Here is a 20,824-nt window from a genome sequence, read left to right as displayed (position 1 = left end):
TTATGGGACATAAGCAAGAGGCCAGTTCGTGCACAAAATTATGCACCAGCAACACTTTCGGAATTGTGGATGGCTGTAAAGGCAGAACAGCTAAATATTTCTGCAGCAGCCTTCCAACGACCTGTTCAGTCCATGCAGCGTCGAGCTGTCGTACTACACCGGGCAAAACGAGGTCCCTCATGACATTTGTGACTTCAGTGTAAAATGTCCTATACTCTGCTCCTATATACACAGGTGGGAAATTAAAAAAAAGTATCTTAAATGCCTGACCCAGAAACTTCGTATTGATCTAGGGCATTCATTCGAAACGCTGTGGACAGACCAGCGTCTGATCAAGGTGACGCCAGGCCACAACAAACAGAATACCTTACCAAAGCAGGGGTTCATTACTTCGAGCATCGTTTTTGTTATTATGTATTTGGTAATACATTGTTTCAGTTAACTATGCTTTTGTGTGACGACCGTTCCGAAGAATAAGCAATCTGAATGGTGGTTTTAGCATTGTCACTTTTCCATAATCGCTCTGATGAATCATGTTTGGCAGATGTGATTCCTTTTAACTTGGACATGTATACTTAATAGTGACTTTAGTTGCTCCTGAAGATGGGTCAGAGACCCCAAAAGCGGGTTGTACAAGAGTTCAGTAATAAAAATTTTGTTCGACTGTAGCCGAAGTTGCAGTTATAAGCAATACCCAACTACGTTTGGCGTAAAGTACCCCGAGACACCTGATGCCAGTGGTCCAATGAAGATGGAGCTGTTTGCAATTCTTAATCAATTCAGTAGCAGCGTACACTGTCTCACTTTGTTAATACTATGGTGACTTCAACATGGTGTTATTACGTCCCTCTAGACTCGTTTACTGGGAGCTCAGCTATGAACAAGATGATCAATCGTTGACCTTCCCCATATAACTCAGCAGAGTGAATCAAATCACATAAGGTTTAGTTAAAGATGCAATAGACGATTGAACGGCTCAGAGCTGAGTTCATACGTAAGACGAGATTCTGCCTTGGTGCAATTAGGGCACCAGAGTTGGAGGCAATATACTGAAATATAGATACAATTTCAGGATCATGAGGTGAAAATGTCTATATGAATACTAATGCTGTGCAAATATTTAGCAGAGCGGAGGCTTTGATGACATTACTAATTCATTCGGCACCCGATCTCCCAAAAGAGTAGTATTTCTCGCATTACCTAAAGTTGTTCCTGCTGTGCCAACACATTTACCAGACATGCTAATTAAATAGGGGGTGTAGTAAATGATCGGGCGGCTAGTCTCTTCTTCATTAGCATCAACATCCCTTGGTTACCACCAATGATAGTTCAACTCTGCAGGACTAAGCAGGGATTCTGCAAACAGAGATCGTGAGAAACTCAGCTTTCTCTGTTCATTTACCAACTGGCTATAATTAAAGTGCAACTACGGACAGAGGACAAGTGTGGCTGTAATTATCGTATGTGAGTGAAATTTGGTAGATACTGTACTGTGTCAATGCGGAACCTATTTACGATCGCCAGGTGCAAACCTGGTGCGTTACAGCAACTCGTCGAGGTCTCCGGCGCTCATATTGAACAAACTGGGTAAGCGGCGGTTAGTAATAAAATCAACATTAGACCTTTCTCACTTGTTTGACCTTTTCTGCCCACGTCCAGATTCTAATCCGTTAGATATGGAACAATTGCTGTGCGTCTTTCTTGCATTTCACAGTACCACATTTGCACCTGGTGGAAAAAATTGGAATTTTTTTTCCAGAGTAAATCGGTTCCCCATTAACTCATTAGAATATCTACCATGTGTCACTTCCATGTGATAGTTACTGGACCTCTGTGAGTAGATGCACTTTAATTATAACCAGCCTGTACAAGACCTTTCATATCTGACAGTGATTCGGATTCTTGGCCCAGCCCGAGTATTCATATGGAGGGAAAGTCAGGGGTAGTTGGGCTTCATACCACTGGCGCAGCTTGCCCCTGCAAGGGGCGCTACCAGCGCTGCACGCATGTCGCATGGGCTCGTCCGTAATGCGGCCCAGCTATTCCTCAAGAATTTGATGCACGAAGTCTGCAGTTGATTGACCTTGCCTGTGTTCACTTTCTTATATTCATTTCGTTCCCTGGACTGTTTGCGCTTGCTTACTATGGCTTTCTGGACCTTGGTTCGGGCTAGTTATTCACATCGAGACGACTCCGCTACACAGGTCTTCGCATCGCCAACAGTGCGATTGATGATAAACTGTGTTTGATCTACACCGAGTACGATAAGAAAAGACTCAACAGACACTAAATACCTGAATCATACTTGATGCAGTCTTCATGAATTCCGGAATGCATTTGATACAGTTCTGAATCGTCGCCTAATGTACTAAATACTAGGATATGGAATACAAGATCATCTTTGTGGCTGCGGAGTTCCTCGTAAATAGAACAAGCGTGTGATTCGAGTTGTGAGAAACCAGTAGGCGGAAAGTAATTTCAGACATACCCCCAGCGAATAACACCGTTATTATTAACATTACGTACAAACACCCTTGTGGCGAATATTGGAGGCTGCGGTCGGGTGAGGCTGCTATATATATATATATATATATATATATATATATATATATATATATATATATATATATATATATATATATATATATGTCGCAATGCTAGAAAATTGTAGTGAGGTCCAGAAAGACGAACAGAGAATCGACAACAGGTGCAAGGATTGGCAGTGAACCATCAACACAAAAAATATAATGTTATGCCCATATATAGTTTAAAAGAGATGTTACTGTATGGTAACACGATTGCCAAACATTCACTGGAAGCAGTCACGTTCATAAAATATCTGGCTGTACGCGTTCCCGACCATTTAACTTAGAGAGACCACATTAAATTAGTCGTACAATCTGCCGGAGTGAAATCCTTTGGAAGAACTTTCAATTGAAGTATAGTCCACCACATAAATAGGTGGCTTTCAGAATCCAAGTTTTACGGAGTCTTTAGTTTGATCGTCAGTTTGAGACCTTTAGCAGATGTGACTCATAGACGAAACGCAGAAGATCCAAAGGGGAGCAACACATTTCGTTACAGGTTCTATTAGTAAGTGCGGAATTATCATGAGGATGCTCTTTCAACCCAATGGGCAGAGTCTACAAGAGAGGTGTTGCGTATCACAGTGTGATTTGCTGTCGAAGTTTCGAGAGCTTACATTCCTGGGAGAGTCTCCCGAGCTATTGGTTGCTATGTATATCTCCTGGAAAGACCATTAAGGTAATATTAGAGATATTGTTTGCTATGTGTATCTCCTGGGAAGACCGTTACGGTAATGTTAGAGATAGTGAAGAGGCTTACCAACAACCATTCTTCCCACTCTATCATTCGCAACTGGAACTGGAAAATCGGCATTGTGACAGCGGTACACAAAGGACCCACTGTCACATACTATACGAAGAGTTGCCGGGTGTAGTTGTAGGTACAGGTGTAGGAGTAATGGTGCAGTGTCTTTGGCAAAAGGAAACAGCAAAAAGATACATGCAACGCGATCTCTCACCTTACGTAACTCAGACCCTAAAATCAAAACACGGACTGTAAAACAGCGAATGCAACCGGTGCTGCACAAAATACTAGGGAAACACCAATATGATGCGGTACCTGGACGCAGTGAAATATCAGCTGCCTGCGATCTACGAGATGTCATCTGTAGTCTGACGGGCAATAAAGATCCCGGTGCGCTGCTATATTTAGACATTGAAAAGGAAATCGCAAAACCCATGAATGACTGATTAAGGTACTGACGAAGATCGGTTTTCTGCCGATGTTTCGTCTGACTATTGCATTAATGGCCACCTGTCCGACAAAATTCTAATTAGGAGATATATCAGGCAGGGCTGTCCTCTATCATTGGCGTTGTTACGCCATAGCGGAACAACCCTTACTTGTACGCATAACCTAATGATCACTAGGAATCAACATCGGAACGGAGAATGTGGCTTGCATTGCTTATGCTGACGACGTCTGCTCAGCAGTACGATCCATAGCAAATTGACGGAAGTGGAGAACATTGTCAGCGACTACACCACGGTCATCGATACAAAACTAAACAAGAGACAGACGACGTTGCTCCACATAGGAGCAGGCATGAAGCGAGGGGCCAACATAAATCTCTCGGAGTCTACTGGGCTGCAGTACCAGAAGTGATGGCGACACAAAACTGGACAGACATGCTGCGCAAGATCAGACCCATAACATGCATTCATTCTGACAGGAAACAAAATCTTCAGCAAAGAGTACACACAGTCACAATATCTATAGCGAGCAGAATGTACTACATGGGCCAAATCCTACGAGTCTCAAAATACCTAGCAGACAGCATACGGAAGGCGTTCAGTTGATACGTCCTAAGAGGGTACATTTACAAATTAAGCTTCGAAACGTTGACCTTACCATCTCAAGAGGAGGTATTGGTCTCATCAGTGCCAGACATAAGTGTCCGACATTACTAATCAACCGTACACTCATAACTATCACTAATGACACACCGAGTTTAATTAAGAACTTAACGCTAAACTGGAAGCCATGCAGTATAATGCCAACAATTAATGAGGCTATGATACCAATAACCTTTCGCCATATTAGATTCTACTACTACGAGTTCAGTTAGATACGTCAAGAAGACAACACTCATCCACTTTGTACCAACGCGAAAATCTACAGTTTTCTCACGACAGATGTTATAGAAAACCAAGTCTTTCCAAAATACCTGCAATCTAAATGGAATAGCATCTGGCGAAATATCCATAGCTCTGTACGGACATCATGTGTGCGGTCTACAAGGTATCTAATCATCGACGACAAAGTTCCAGCCGGCCGGAGTGGCCGAGCGGTTCTAGGCGCTACAGTCTGGAATTGCGTGACCGCTACGGTCGCAGGTTCGAATCCAGCCTCGGGCATGCGTGTGTGTGATGTCCTTAGATTAGTTAGGTTTAAGTAGTTCTAAGTTCTAGGGGACTGATGATCTCAGAAGTTAAGTCCCATAGTGCTCAGAGCCATTTGAACCATTTTTGAACAAAGTTCCAACCAATGAGAAACTGCACAACATCCACCTGAGCCCGTTAACCCCCTGTACGATATGCGGTCACGTGGACCCCTTAATGCACAGGTTCACCTGTGGTATAGCTGATCACGGCACACATGCGAAGTTGACTGGTGAAAATCGACCGCACGGTTCCACACAACGTCGACATCATGGAATTAACTAGACAAGAAAAAATAAGATACTACCACAGGAAGCAAAATGCCGCCAATCGGATTTTAATTCACACCGCTGCTTATATTATCAACCATCCTCAAACAAAGCTTGAAGGATACTGTGCATATAAGGAATACGAACATACAGAGACAAGAGGACAAAGAGATTACGTTGACACGTATGGTAACATGTCGAAAATTGTGCGTTCAGGTAGATGAAAGTAATCTTCTGATGATTGTGATCTAAAATGTTTTCTTACAGAAAGTAATATTGACTCCTCTAAAAATACAGTTACCATACTAACGTGGCACTGTTCTTTTTAGTTACGGAAAAGGTTAACGAAAACACAATAAGACAGGAAAGAAAATTTCTGCTTCACAACTATCCAGAAGAAGGCTATTTTGTGAACAATAGCAGGGTATTTCTTGAAATTTTATAACTCCTGTTCCAACCATTACAAATATCAACATCTTATGTCTACGTGTAGGGCTAAAATAAGTTTCACCAATAATATTTTGAAGATTTGAAATTTAACCAGCCGATTGTGGATTAGAGCACTGGCGTGAGGAATATTAAAAATTCTAAAAGACTGTTTCTTAAGATCTATGTGTTGCCATCTGTATAGAAGTGATTAATTTATTCTGTGGGTCAGTGATGGAAATGGAACAGCTGCTAAAAGGAAAGCAATGCTTTACTTAAAGTACTGTTTGAACATAAAAATTGGATACAGCGCAAATGTTATTTTGATGAATGCTGTAATTAATTCTTATAAACTGTTAATTGTATTTACATTAAGTGCATATTTATGTGTTCAGATATAAAGAAAAGTTTCATATAAAGTAAACTTAACGTACAGTTTGGACATTCAACTATTGGATACAGTACAAAAATAGTTCCTTTATGTGGAAAAAGAAGCCAATACAGAAGCGAATTCCACATCTGAGTTTGAAAGTCTTTTCGAACACAGCAGCGAGGATGTTATCTCCAGTGGCAGTAGTGATGTGTATGATCCAGATTAAAACACAAATGACCATAGCTGTAACAACAACACGGTAGGGGATGACGAAGTTGATGTGGGAGTAAAATGTACTAAGCAGCGCCTTAAAAGGAAAATCAATCAATCACTTCAAACGTGTGATGGGACAGGATTATTTAGGAATGCAAAAATATGAGTTTGGGAAAAAGAGACCAACAATGAGCAGAAGTAGGACGGAAGTGAAACCACGATGTGATTGTAAACACTCTTCCTTAAATCGGAACATGAATTGCAAGGATATTACAGAAGAGCAGAGACAGCTAATATTTAATCAATTCTGGCAGGATATGTCTTGGGGTGAAAGAAAACTTTTTGTTAGAAGCCGTGTCTAGTACGTTCCAGTGCCTAATAAAGTCTTATGACCGGATCCATATTGTGTAGCAGAAACCACTACACTTGACTAATCAGGTCCCCATGTGATTTATATAGTTATATTTTTGTTTCTCCTGTAAAATTTACGAGGTTTTCATTGCCTAGGGACGAAATAGTGTTGTAGTGTGTCATTATTTAGTCTCTGCATTATGTGAGGGCCTGTGATACTTATAGCTCCTTTCCTTTATAACTGTAAAAGTAGGGACAGAGGGTGGAACTTGAAATTTTGTCATCATGTGTGTCATCGTTAGTTAAGCACTGTCGATATGTTTGAGATTAACCCGAGTACATTGGCGCAGAGTCTTATCATCAGGAAGCGTACGTTTCCTACTTTCCAATCCTTTCTGGCCTCAAGTATTCTGAGTAATTATCTCAGCGCTGTAGACAGCTTCTCAAGCACGTCTTAAGGGCGCCGATTGCGGACGTTCGGATAATAGAAGAGCTGGCGAAACACGATCAGTCGTGAAGCAACACAGAACGTCGAACTGCAGTGCGAGTACTGTGTACAGGGCGAGCTGTACCGGGCAGTTGGGACTCACTTTCAGGAAGAGCGCGGTGGCGGCAGCGTCGCGCACGCGCCGCTCCCATGAGATGACGTCATCCACGGAGACGACGTCAGTGTGGCTGGGCCGCAGGCCTTCCGGGCGCGCCGCCGCCTCCCGGCCGCTAAGCAGCCGCAGCTGCGGGTCGTAGCCCTCCTGCAACAGCGGAGGGGGTAAGTAGCAGCCAGTCCTCCACCTACTGCGTGCAAAACACTTTGTAGTTGGAGACAGACATTGCTTTACATTTACTAAGCGCTTTCCAGAAATATTCGACAAACTTACACAAGGATTCGACGATCTGTAGAAACAAAGAATACTATTAACACTCAAATACGAAGTTTTACATTTATAAACAGTGCACCCTGGAATACTCGAGTGAAATACAAGTACAAGGACACAGATTATTCCCCGGTCCTGCTTTTATTGGAACAATGATACATAAATAATGATACATCGAAAACATCAGCAATCGGTTGCATACAAAAAATGTAATTTTCTTAACCTGTTTTAGGGACTTACAAGCCTTCTTCTATAGTATTACTTGCGAGTGTCAACACTATTGCATTATTTGCGAGTTTCAACAATAAGACGCTTGCAGCATATTGCTGTGTTCATGTGCTTCATAGCTGCTGTACAAAATGCGATGGTTATAACCTTGTGAGGAAGTGCACTGAAACCAATTAAGAAAACTTAATTTCCTTTATGCAGCTGTTTGCTGATTATTTCCATGTATGAAACTGATGTTGCTGAATATGGATAAAATATTACAAATAAATGATGATAATTGACCCCATTGAAAGTGGCGACGAAAAACATCGACGACTTTAGGTGTTTTTGATAAAATAATTATTGTGTGGTACAGGGAGAGTCTTCAACTATGACAACTAGAATATATTATTCAAAATCTTGACTTACTCACAAAAAATAAACAGACACAGAATAATCTACGTTTAAAGCTGTGACTGAAGGTAAGAAATCTGAAAAATCAACAAACAAGTGATGTAAGACATGCACACACTTGCCATTAAGTACAAACAAAACAAGTGGAAAAGCTGCAAAAGCTGGTGCGAGTAGTGAAATCATCAACACAAAATCTGCGAGAGACAACACCGGCGGAAGTGTAGTATACACTGAAGCGCCAAAGAAACTAGTATAGGCATGCGTATTCAAACACAGAGATTTGTAAGCAGGCAGAATACGGCGCTGCGGTCGGCAACGCCAATATAAAACAGGTGGCTGACGCAGTTGTTAGACAGGTTACTGCTGCTACAGTCCCAGGTTAACAGGATTTAAGTGAGTCTGAGCGTAGTGCTACAGTCGGCGCACGAGCGATGGGAGATAGTATCTCTGAGGTAGCGATGAAGTAGAGATTTTCCAGTACGACCATTTCACGATTGTACGGTGATTATCAGGAATCCGTAAAATATCAAATCTGCGACATCGCTGTTGCCCGAAAAGGATCCTGCAAGAAGGGGACCAACGACAACTGAAGACAATCGTTCGACGTAACGGAAGTGCTACCTTTCGCAATCTGCTTCACATTTCAATGCTGGGGCCTGAAAAAGTGTCAGCGTGCGAACCATCCAACGAAACATCATCGATATGGGCTTTCAGAGCCGCAGACCCACTCGTGTTCCCTTGATGACTACACATCACAAAGCTATACGCCTCGCCTGGGCCCGTCAACACAGTCAATGGACTGTTGGTGACTGGATACATGTTTCTTGGTTGGAGGAGTCTCGTTTTAAAATGTATCGAGCGGCTGGACTTGTTGGAGACAACCTCATGAATCCATGGACCTCGCACGTCACAGAAGACTGTTCAAGCTGGTGGAGGCTGTATCATAGTGTGTGACGTGTGCAGTTGAAATGATATGGGACCCTTGATGCATCTAGATACCACTCTCACCGGTGACACCTACGTAAGCATCCTCTCTGATCACCTGCATCCATTCGTGTCGATTGTACATTCTGACGGTCTTGGGCAATTCCAGGAGCACAATGCGACACCCCATACGTCCAGAATTGCTACAGAGGGGCTCCAGAAACACTCTTCTGAGTTTAAACACTTCCGCTGGCCACCAAACGCCCCAGACATGAACAGTATTGAGAATATGTGGGATGCCTTGTAACGTCCTGTTAAGAAGAGATCTCGACCCCCTCGTACTCTTACGGATTTATGAACAACCCTGCAAGGTTCATGGTGTCAGTTCCCTCGATTACTGCTTCAGATATTAGTCGAGTCCATGCCAAGTCGTGTTCCGGCACTTCTGCGTGCCCTCGGAGGGACCCTACACGATATGGGGCAGGTGAACCGGTTTCTTTGCCTCTTCAGTATGTACCATCGCAGAGTGAACGGGGAACACAACGTGAAGCTATCGAGGTAGGAGGAATGCTTGTTTAATGGATAGTGAGAGACCACCCCACCAAGGCGCATGATAATAAGGTGGTTACCGCAGGTTTCTCGAAGAGCGTGACTTATGATATGCCCCATACGCATGAAAATAGTGGTGTGGACACAATTGCGTTCTTGCAAACCTCGAATAATGTGTTGCACAAGGAGGTCGTTATAGGATGTAGATGTCACTATAGATCTGTGGTGTCACCGCCAGACACCACAATTGCTAGGTGGTAGCCTTTAAATCGGCCGGGGGCCGTTAGAATACGTCGGACCCACGTGTCGCCACTGTCAGTGATTGCAGACCAAGCGCCGCCACACGGCAGGTCTAGAGATACTCCCTAGTACTCGCCCCAGCGATGGTTCACTGACTACAGACGGCCTCATTTGCAGGGACGACAGTTTAGCTTAGCCTTCAGCTACGTCATTTGCTACGACCTAGCAAGGCGCCATATTCAGTTACTATTGATACTGATATTGTGATTCGTGTACCGTCAAGAGCGACGTTCATCATTAATGGATTAAAGTTAAGTATCAAACTACTTACGTCAGCTTTCTGAATTCTCATTCCTTGTCATGTTCCAGACCTCACGTCAGTACAGTTCTTCCCTCCTCACGCCAGCCTGCGTGAGCTAAAACGAGTGCATTTCGGCCTCCTCTAGTAACACGGTGTTGGCTCTTCTGCCAACACAACAAGATCTAACATGACCACGAAGTGTCATCTTCTCGAAGAAGAAAACACATCACACAGTCAGATAAGCTGAGTGCAGCGATGTTTCTGCACGATGTGCTGCGGTAACAAACCTCATGTGCGACAGTGCATTCATTGGGCCGTCGAGAATAAAATGTGCCTCGCCGTCCAAAGAGTATTCCCTAACCACATTTTCATGCTTGCCGGAAAACTAAGTGATAATTAATGGCATTGTAGCCCATCTTTGCAGGCAAACACCACTTGAGCGGTGTCGAAGCGGTTGTCTAACACTCAGGCGCTAGAGCAGCCATGAGGCTGAACGTGTGTCGAGGTTTCTCACAGTTACATTTGTAATACGATTTGCATCGATGGCACCGAGGGTGTTGTCGAATTGGGGGATCTTAAAGGGACACTTTGACGTTTTATTCACACACATCTTAATGTTGCAACATCTCCAGCACTGGCTCTGAGCACTATGAGACTTAACATTTGAGGTCCTGAGGTCATCAGTCCCCTAGAAATTAGAAGTACTTAAACCTAACTAACTTAAGGACATCACACACATCCATGCCCGAGGAAGGATTCGAACCTTCGACCGTAGCGGTCGCGTGGTTCCAGACCGTAGCGCCTAGAAACGCTCAGCCATAGAGGCCGGAATTTGCGTTGATTCTGTCTGAAATGTTTTCCTCGGCCACTCACAAAAAACCGCGTGATTTCAGTGATGATTGCAGCGTTTCTGATCCCTATCGCTGAAGCGTCAGGCGAAATGTGGGTAAGAGGTGGTGTGACGGCTTCCCATCGTGTGACGTGTCTGGTGGATTAGGACAGATTTGTGGTGATGTTTAGTGCCCATCATTAACCCAACTTAGTGAACTTCTGATCTGAGACCTTTTTCTTGCATGTGTAGACACCTTGCTGCTTGAAGGGTGGCCGTACCTGATAGTGACCACTGTGCGCCACACTTTTTCACTGCTAGAGAGGAAGGTTATAGGTATCATTGATCCGATTTTCAGATTTCTGCGTCTGAATGGGAGACATTTATGTTGTTCCGTAAATGTGAGCCTTTAATTTTGTAGCTTAGAGCAGACGTGGTGTACCTCCTACATGAGAGCCACCTGCAACCGTGCAAAACACTCGCGTGTGGGGGGTGGCCACGCTTCAGGCGTCGGCCACAGTGACAGGAACACGCACCTGCATGCCGAATAAGGATCCGTGCTCGTCCTTCGTGTTGCTGAATATTCCGGACAACAACATCAACAACGATTATTTGCCCCGTTATCTCTTGCAGCCGCCATTAGAGGTGCGAAGTCCACCGCCGGCACAGATCGGTGCCGCCACAGCGGGCTCTGTTTTCCAGCAACGCGTCAAGTGCTAACCAACAGCTCGTCTTGTATCCGTGCATTGTGACAGGATTTAAGCCGGCTCTCAACCACGAATCGGTAGTTCGGTGTCAGCTACTGAATCAGTTAATCAGTTGAGTTCTCTGCCCGAGGCGCCGGCTGCATCTGCAGTTCACAAATCGGAATCTCACCAAGGAATCATCGTCGAACAGCCGCCGTGTAATGCACAACTTCTAATCTCCACCTAGCTAAGGCAAGGGACTATACTTCTGGAGAATTTTGCCTTATTCCTCCTAAGTACTGAGATCTGTGATTAGGATCCGAACATCCAAAGTGGTATTTGTTCCTGCGTAAACACAAGCGCCTGTACGAAGATGAAGAGCGCAAGAGCAGAGAAGGCTGTGAGACGACGTCAGCCAATAGTTCGCTGACTAGCACGGCACCACGACAGGAGCGGCTTCTAGGCGAAGAGAATATAAGCGCCGCTAATGCCAGACCCGGTCGGACGGTAATAGACCGGCACTAGCAGAACCGCAGAGTAGAAGAGGCGGACACTAGAACAGTCATTCTAACTGCTATACTGAGACTTGTGCATCGTATTAATCACTTGCATGGACATTGAATATAGCAAAGGACACAGGTTCTCCATCGTGTGTGACACGTTCTTGTAAGCCGCAGTTAAGTATTGTCATAAAAACTATTACTGCGATTTGCTTGAATTGTTGTGTAGCTATCCGAGAAAGCACCATCCATTAGGCATCACATAAGAGACGAATTGGCAGGAACCGACACTAGTCTGTACGGGATTTCCACAAGCTTGTATTTGGCGGATCTAGACCTGAATAATTTGTTATTCGTTTTGACTTTCCGCCACTGAATGATTATTCCCGTTCCTAGTGTATAACTCAATACTCCGCAAAGAGACTTATGTTCTTTAATGTTTCAATAAAACCATTCTACGTTATTTACCTGGGCAGTGTTCTCATTGCGCGTCCACCAGCGCACGACGAATAACTAGATTTATGTATCGACTGCATTCCACTAAAACTGTTTTGGTGACCGTGAGGTTTCTAGTAACGATGTTTCGGCTTTCATACCCCTTCTACAAAATATGCTTGCCAGTCCACGTCGTAATAACGCCATTATGTACTCCATGCCGCTGTCCGCCCAAGCACTTCTTCATCTGCAGAGAAAAGTAAGAGGCATCTAATGCTACGTCTGGACTCCCGATAAACCACTGAAGTTGTTAATTGTGTACAGCAGCTTTCGGTGAGCAGGAGTGCGGGTAATCAGCATAGCCTCTTAGTTTGCTTACGCAGCTGCGTCAATTGTCGCTGGTGTCGGGGTGGATCTCTGTAGGATGCCTGCAGTTCAGTGGAAATTATGAGAGAAGAGTCTGCGAGGAAGCAGGATATCAGATGTTACGTAATGGAATAACATAACAGTCGTGTCCGGATAGTAGGCAAGGCCAGAGTATTGTATGTGGTCATGATTTGGGTTTCTTTGTATGTAAATTGGTAGGCACGTTCGTTTCTGTATCCAGACCAGCTGATGCTTTGGAACCTGTTCGCAACAAGCCTTTTTTTAGGCTACTAAAATTTATGTTATAACATAAACTAGATCTACTGCATGCGACAGAGTAAAATAATGTAAACCAACATGTCAAAGAAAACAGTATGAAGTTTACGCGGAGGCGTTCAAGAGTAATTTCAATTACGGAAAGTGAATCCAAGCGTTCGATGGAAAGGAAAGGAAACGAACAGAGTGTGTCCTGGAGTCATTCGGAGAAACTAAATAGGATTTCCATATGTAAGTGTGCTTGAATGTGAGAAGGATAGGTTACAGTGTGCATCAGCAGTTTTCAGTTATAGCAATGTTACTTCGACTTTAATGCAAAATCAGTTCGAAAACTAAGACATGATCAGTGCGCAATGGACAGATGGGTGTTAGACATTTACTAGGAGGGACCATAAAAAGAAGAAATTCACCGGGAAATGAGAGGAAGAAATAATGATGACTATGATGAAATTGGAATGGAAATGGGCGGAATATGAAAGCGAGATGAAACAATAAGAGATGCTAAGAAGTTCTTTGCCGGTTTCAGAGAGATAAGGCAAGGAAAAGAAGAAGAAAGTTAGTGTTTAATATATCGTTGACAGCTAGGTCATCAGAGACGGAGAGCCAGTTCGGATTAGGAAAGGATGGAGAAGAAAATCGGCCGTGCCCATTTTGAAGGAACTATTCCGGCTTGTGTCTTAAGCGAATTGGGGTAATTACGGAAAACCTAACTATGGAAAACCTAAATCAGGATGGGTGGCCTGGAATTTGAACCGATGTCCTCTCGAAAGCGAGTAAATGACATCATGTCACAGGCAGGAGCAACGTGGATGTGTACAACTGATTAATAAAATAGCCAGGCGAAGGAGCACAATGATCTCTGTGGACCAGTGTATGTGGTGTCTATCTTGTACCATGCAGCCACACTATCCTCCGTCGATGGTGTAAATAATGGCAATGGAGTGGCCTGCTTGTGCCAGTTGTTTGTGTGCATTCAGTGCAGCAACACGGATCTACACTGTCTGATCAAAAGAACGTAGGCACCTAGTAGTGGACACTGATATGGCGTATAGCCGCTCGTCGCCTTTATGACGGATGGAACTCTGCTAGGGCCACCTTCGGTGAACTGACATATCTGTGGAGAAATGAACCGACGCAAAAGAAGATAATGATGGTGCACGCTGGCGTATGGAGAAAAGTGGACGTTCTCACTGATCTCAAAGGTGTTCCACTATATTCGGGTCCGGGATCTAAGCAGAGTAGTTCATTCCAGAAATGTTGCTGTCCACAAATGCTTGCCTCGTAGATGCTGTTTCATGACAGCGTGCACAGTTGTCGTCTCCCAGCTGATCCTCAACTACACGCAGTGCACAAGACTTTAAAATGAGGTCGAATCGTTCAGAATTTAGCGTTCTTAAGCGTATTAAGGGGACCACAACTGATGATAAAGATAAGGTCCCATACGCCTCGACAGAGCGAAGGGGCGATTTGTGAGAACCGCACCGCCATACTAGGCAAGGCCATTGCCTTCCTCCGACCGTAAAGGGGATGAACGTTGATGATGAGGACGACACAGCAACATCCAGTCATCTCGAGGCAGGTGAAACTCCTTGATCCCTCCGGGAATCGAACCCGGGACCCCGTACTTGGGAAGCGAGAGCGCTACCGCGAGACCACGAGCTGCGGAATAATCGCTAAATGTACCCCCATACCATACCACCATGTCCTCCGTGCTTCGGTGTTAGTACTGCACATGACGGAGGATAACGTTCTGCAGGCGTTCACCAAACCCAAAACCTTAAATCGGAGTGCAGCAACATGTAGCGTGATTCATTTCGCAAACTTACTCGTCTCCAGTCACCCAGTGCCTAGTTTCGTCGCTAACACCATCTCGAGCGTCGCTTACCATTGACTATGGAAGTACAATGAAGAACTAAAGAAACTGGTACACTGCCTGATATCGTGTGGGGCTCCCGCGAGGACGCAGAAGTGCCGCAACACGACGTAGCATGAACTCGACATATGTCTCAAGTAGTGTTGGAGAGAATTGACACCACGAATCCTGCACGGCTGTGCATAAATCCGTAGCACGTTTCAAGGCAATAATGTCATTTCCGGTGCGTTTAAACTCAGAAGAGTGTTCCTGATGCCGCGTGGGGTGTGGTGTTCTCCTGCTGGAATTATCAAGTCCGTCGGAATGCACAATGGCCATGAATGGATGGCAGGTGATCAGACAGGATTATTACATACGTGTCACCTGTAAGAGTTGTATCTAGACGTATTCGCACGCAGACACTTATTGACGACTCAGCATTGAAATCTGCAGCAGTCTACGAAAGGGTTGCACTTCTATCACGCTAAACGATTCTCTTCAGTCGTTGTTGGTCCCGTTCTTGCAGGATCTTATTCCGCAGCGATGTGGTAAATTTGTGTCAATGTTTTAAAGTTGCCTTCCTAAAAAGTCATCCAAAAGTCCCACAAAAAAATAAAAAAACTACATGTAGATGGTGGATAACTAAGGGCGTTACAATCTCATGTAAGAAGAAAAGGAAAAATCTTTGTAAAGCTAGAGTAAGTCAACATCTGACATTACTTTCACAATCCAAAAATACTGTAATATTGTAAGAAAAGTCCCTAAAATGCCCAGAAGTATGCTTGTCCTGACGGAAATAAATAATGCAGGCAATAAGATTTAAACTACATGTGGATTTATCGAATTGGAAGATAGGACAACCAGTCAGTGTAGTACAATATTCCATAACAATTAAACTAAATGACAATGCTCTGACTGTTACCCCACAAGCTGCCAGTACTTTTAACCATCACTTTCTAAACGTAGCAGCAAACACATGATTAAATAGTTCAATTGAAGAAAGAAGAGACATTAAGCAACTAGAAGTAGCACCAAAATCATTCAATGACATTGATACAGCTATAAAAATTCTAAAACGTAAAAGCCTTTATTTGGTTGATGGATTTCCAAACACAAGTATGAAAACTAGTATCAACTTAATAAGTAATGTCCTTACTGATACATGTAATGCATCATTGGTACAGGGAATTTTTACAGACAGTTTAAATTATGCTGTTATTAAACCACTTCATAAGACAGGTGACAAGATGACCTAAACAATTATCGAGCAATTTCTGTGCTCACATATTTTTCGAAAATATTCGAAAAAGTAATGTACTCAAATAGTTCCACCCTTAAGTGGTACAAATTTCTTAGCATATCACGGTTTGGATTCCAGAAAAGTTGCTTAACTGAGATTTGTACTTACACATTCACTCATCAGACAGTACAAACATTAAATAGTAATACATCGCCAGTTCGTATTTTTTGTGATGTCTCCAAGGTATTTGACTGTGTAGAGCATGATACTCTCTTAGAAAATCTCAGGTTTTATGGAACTGGTGGCTTCTCACAGAGCTAGTTTGAATCATACTTGACCAAAGAATAATTCAGACATTTCCGGAAAGGCAGAAAATTTTAGTGACTGGGGCACCATCACAATGGGAGTCCCACAGGGTTCAATTTTGGGTCCACTCCTATTCCTTATATAAATGAGTGGTCTTCCACTTAACATTCAACAAGCACAATTTGTACTTCCTTGCAGGTTTTACTGGCATTATAATAAATCTCATTAGAGGGGAAGCAACAGATGAGTTAGTAAATGATGTTTTCCAAAGAATTATTAAGTTGTTACCTGGAAATGGTTTCTCCCTAAGTTTTGGAAAAGAACACTTTATTCAGTTCTGTGTAACAAGTGGTGTTATACTAACAAGTGATGTAGCACATCAGCAGGAGTCAGTAACAGGGATAGAATGGTCCAAATTTTTGAGTGTACATATTAACGAAACCTGTAACAGAAAGAAGCATATTAATGAGCTTCTCAAACCGTTAAGTTCATCCACTTTTGCTCTTCATATAATTGCTAATCTTGGAAACAAATGCATCAGCCTTCTGAAAGATTTGCATATTTCCACTCAATAATACAGAATGATTTTCTGGGTGACCCATCACTCAAATGAAAGTTTCCATTGAACAAAAGCCAGCAGCAAGAATAATAAGTCATGTTCGAATGATGTAGGTACCTCTTCAAGGTGCTATGATTTTAACTGTGCCGTCACAATACATATTTCGCTTAGATCCATCAAAATTTGAGAACAGTGATGTCAATACCTACAACTAGAGGAAAATATGACCTTTATTAACCAGTGTTAATGGTGTCAATTACTGAGATAAGAGTGCAATATTCAGCAAACAAAATGTTTTGATCAGTTACTCAATAACTAAGCAAAGAAGGGAAAGCAGAAAGGTGAAAGGAGTATATAGACGGTCTATACAAGGGCGATGTACTTGAGGACAGTATTATGATAATGGAAGAGGATGTAGATGAAAATGAAATGGGAGATATGATACTGCGTGAAGAGTTTGACAAAGCACTGAAAGACCTGAGTCGAAACAAGGCCCCTAGAGTAGACAAAATTCCATTAGAGCTACTGACAGCCTTGGGAGAGCCATTCCTGACAAAACTCTATCACCTGGTAAGCACGATGTATGAGATAGGCGAAATACCCTCAGACTTCAAGAAGAATACAATAATTCCAGTCCCAAAGAAAGCAGGTGTTGACAGATGTGAAAATTAGCGAACCATCAGTTTAATGAGACACAGCTGCAAAATACTAACGCGAATTCTTTACAGGCGACTGGGAAAACTGGTAGAAGCGGACCTCGGGGAAGATCAGTTTGGATTCCGTAGAAATATTGGAATACGTGAGGGAATAATGACCTTACGACTCACCTTAGAAGAAAGATGAAGGAAAGGCAAACCTACGTTCCTAGCATTTGTAGACTTAGAGAAAGCTTTTGACAATGTTGACTGGAATACTCTCTTTCAAATTCTGAAGGTGGCAGAGGTAAAATACAAGGAGCGGAAGCCTATTTACAATTTGTACAGAAACCAGATGGCAGATGTAAGTGTCTGACAGGTAGTAAAGCAAGTTGTAAATGTAATTTAACAGCATTTCTCCTGTACAACTCCTTCCATACCATTGACGAATTTCTACTTAACAAGTGGTAGCCAGTAAAAAAATGTGTAAATTTTAAGTGTAGTTGCACGAGTAAGTTGCTGCGAGCTTACCGCGACCGGCTCCCACAGCTCCACTGGCCTGACGGGTAGCAGGTGATGCGACAGCCTCTCCAGGTCGTAGCGCGCCAGCAGGTTGCGCAGCAGGAAGTAGTAGAGGTCTCCGCGCATCCGAAGCGCGGGCCACGGGCACTCGGTGGCGTTCACCCAGGGCACGATGTACTGCAGGCCCATGAACGCCATGTACGACGCCAGCCCCACGTCCTCTCTGAAGTAGGACAGCCGCGCCTCGGGGTTGCGAGACGCGTGCGACCCCGTGTAGCTGGCCCTGATCACGTACGGGTGGTCCTCTTCAGCGCACAGTCCTGTGGCAGCCGAGAGGATGCAGGTGTTGGCAGAAGAGAATACTAGGGCTGTGTTGTAACACGACTTGAACTGTTCGGACAGTGTACGTAAGAGTTCGGGCAATCTCGGACTCTGTTCCATCTTTTGGTCCGCCTGCGATCTAGTGACTTCGTAAGTAGGTTGTTTAGGTTTTTATCTATGTAACGCCACGTAGTGCTCCGTATGAAAATCGCTGACTGCGCTGTGTGCAGTCTGTGGCTGGTTGGACTCATTGTTGGAATACTCGCTTGTGTAGTGTTGGGCAGTAGGACGTGAACAGTCCGTAGCGTTGGAGGTGAGCCGCCAGCAGTGGTGGATGTGGGGAGAGAGATGCCAGAGATTTAGAGCGGACGATCTGGACGCATGTCCGTCAGAAAAAGGAAATTTGTAAGAACTGGTAAATAAGGTAAATAATTTGTCTGTTCACTATCAAAATCTTTCATTTACTAACTATGCCTGACAGTAGTTAGTGCCTTAAGTAGTTAGAATCTTTTATTTAGCTGGCAGTATTAGCGCTCACTGTACTGCAGTAGTGAGAGCAACGAAGATTCTTGTGAGGTAAGTGATTCACAAAAGATATAGGTTATTGTTAGTTAGGGCCATTCTTTTGTAGGGCTTATTGAAAATCAGATTGCGTTGCGCTAAAAAATATTGTGTTTCAGTTTAGTGATGATCAGAACAAGTAAAGAGAATTGTTTGAGTACGTTTAGTTTTACTCAAATGTCACATAACATAGAAGTTTACGCACAGTCATTCTTAATTTTTGAAGGGGAAAGTTTCAACTTCTATAGGTACTGTCACAACGACTTGTTTGAGTGTTTTTAATGAAGAATTGATTTTAAAAATGAAAATAACTATGAAAACCGGACTAAAAGAACCTTCCAGGGTGCAGGTAATGCGATAAAAAGGCAACTAATAAGTACATAAAAGATTGCAATGAGCTTTCGGTCGTCCCTCGATCTAATGACGTCTTTTAGTACAATCTCCAAGACGCGTCTTGCCGTTTAACACATTCTCGCTATTAAAATATCAGTCACTATGTTACGACGTATTTCGCTTGTCCAGCAATTAATTCTTGTGGGATTCATCTGAATTTTGACGTCTTGCTTTCAAACTTATTAAAATCTGGTAACTTTTTAACCTGTTATTCTAATATGTCAACAAGGATTGAATCACTGATTTGCAGTCTACTTGGAAAATCGTTACAATCTCTCATAAACAAGCAAAATATTTACTGGGTTCAGTCAAGTAATATTTTTTGGAGGACGACATTTTCGTCTTTGTCACCTTTACTCAAAAACCAGCATAAGTGTTCATATATCCATACATACCGCTACTGTGTGAGAGCTCGTTCTGACAATACGTTCAAAGACAATAGGAGTTTGTGCAGTGGTAGGATCTAATGCTACTTCCTCCTGTGTTTCACAAAACTGTAAAATTTTAAACAGAGCCATAGCTTATTGTTGTTGCTAGTTAGTTATTTCTTGCACATCCCTGTCCCTTGTACTCGATGAGCGTGAATCAACTGTCACGTGGTTGTTCGGACATGATAGATACTGTATCGAACAGTGTGGTTTATCAGGAAATATCTAGTATCGTGTGCCTAGACATAGTCAATACTATCGACCCATCAGTTTAATGAACCACGACTGCACTATGTTAAAACGAATTATTTAAAGAAGAATCGAGGAAAATCAGTTAGAAGTTGACGTCAGAGTAGATCAGTTTGGGTTCCGATGAGATTTAGGAACATGCGGGGAAATGCTAAACCCTCTGAGTTATCTTAAAAATATAGGTTAAAACAAAGTTAAACCTACTTTTATGAGATAATAGAAAGGTGCTGCCAATGCTGATTTGACTAGAACCTTTGAAATGCTGAAGCTAAACAAAACTCCGTCTGAACAGGTCCTGAAACCCCTATGTTACTGACCTATCGCATTGTCGTCCTCAGGCGGTAGGCATCTCTGGTTACGGATATGGAGGCGTAAGTGATCAGCACACCCCTCTCCCGGCCGTTGTTAGTTTTCATGACTGCAGACGCTACTTCTCAGGCAAGTGGTTCCCCGACTGACTTTACAAAGGCTGAGTTCACGCCACTTGCCAACAGCGCTCGCCAGACGCTAATGCTTATCTACCGAAGTGCTAGCCAAATCACTTAACTTCAATCATCTGT

At 43.2% G+C, this 20,824-nt stretch overlaps 1 protein-coding gene across 1 annotated transcript in view; it reads right to left on the bottom strand.

The window, feature by feature from the left end:
* Window positions 1-20,824, bottom strand: part of LOC126336416 (allergen Cr-PI-like) — a 117,025-nt gene that overhangs the window by 60,204 nt on the left and 35,997 nt on the right. The window contains exons 5-6 of the mRNA XM_050000107.1: window positions 18,322-18,632; window positions 7,190-7,348 (exon numbers count right to left, since the gene is read on the bottom strand). Of these exons, the coding sequence (XP_049856064.1) occupies window positions 7,190-7,348; window positions 18,322-18,632 (470 nt within the window). The remainder of the gene's footprint in view (window positions 1-7,189; window positions 7,349-18,321; window positions 18,633-20,824) is intronic.

This window comes from Schistocerca gregaria, chromosome 2 (genome assembly GCF_023897955.1).
Source record: "Schistocerca gregaria isolate iqSchGreg1 chromosome 2, iqSchGreg1.2, whole genome shotgun sequence".
Classification (NCBI taxonomy): Eukaryota; Metazoa; Arthropoda; class Insecta; order Orthoptera; family Acrididae; genus Schistocerca; species Schistocerca gregaria.
Note: the sequence above shows the minus strand (reverse complement) of the source record. Positions and strands in the feature narration are given on the sequence as shown.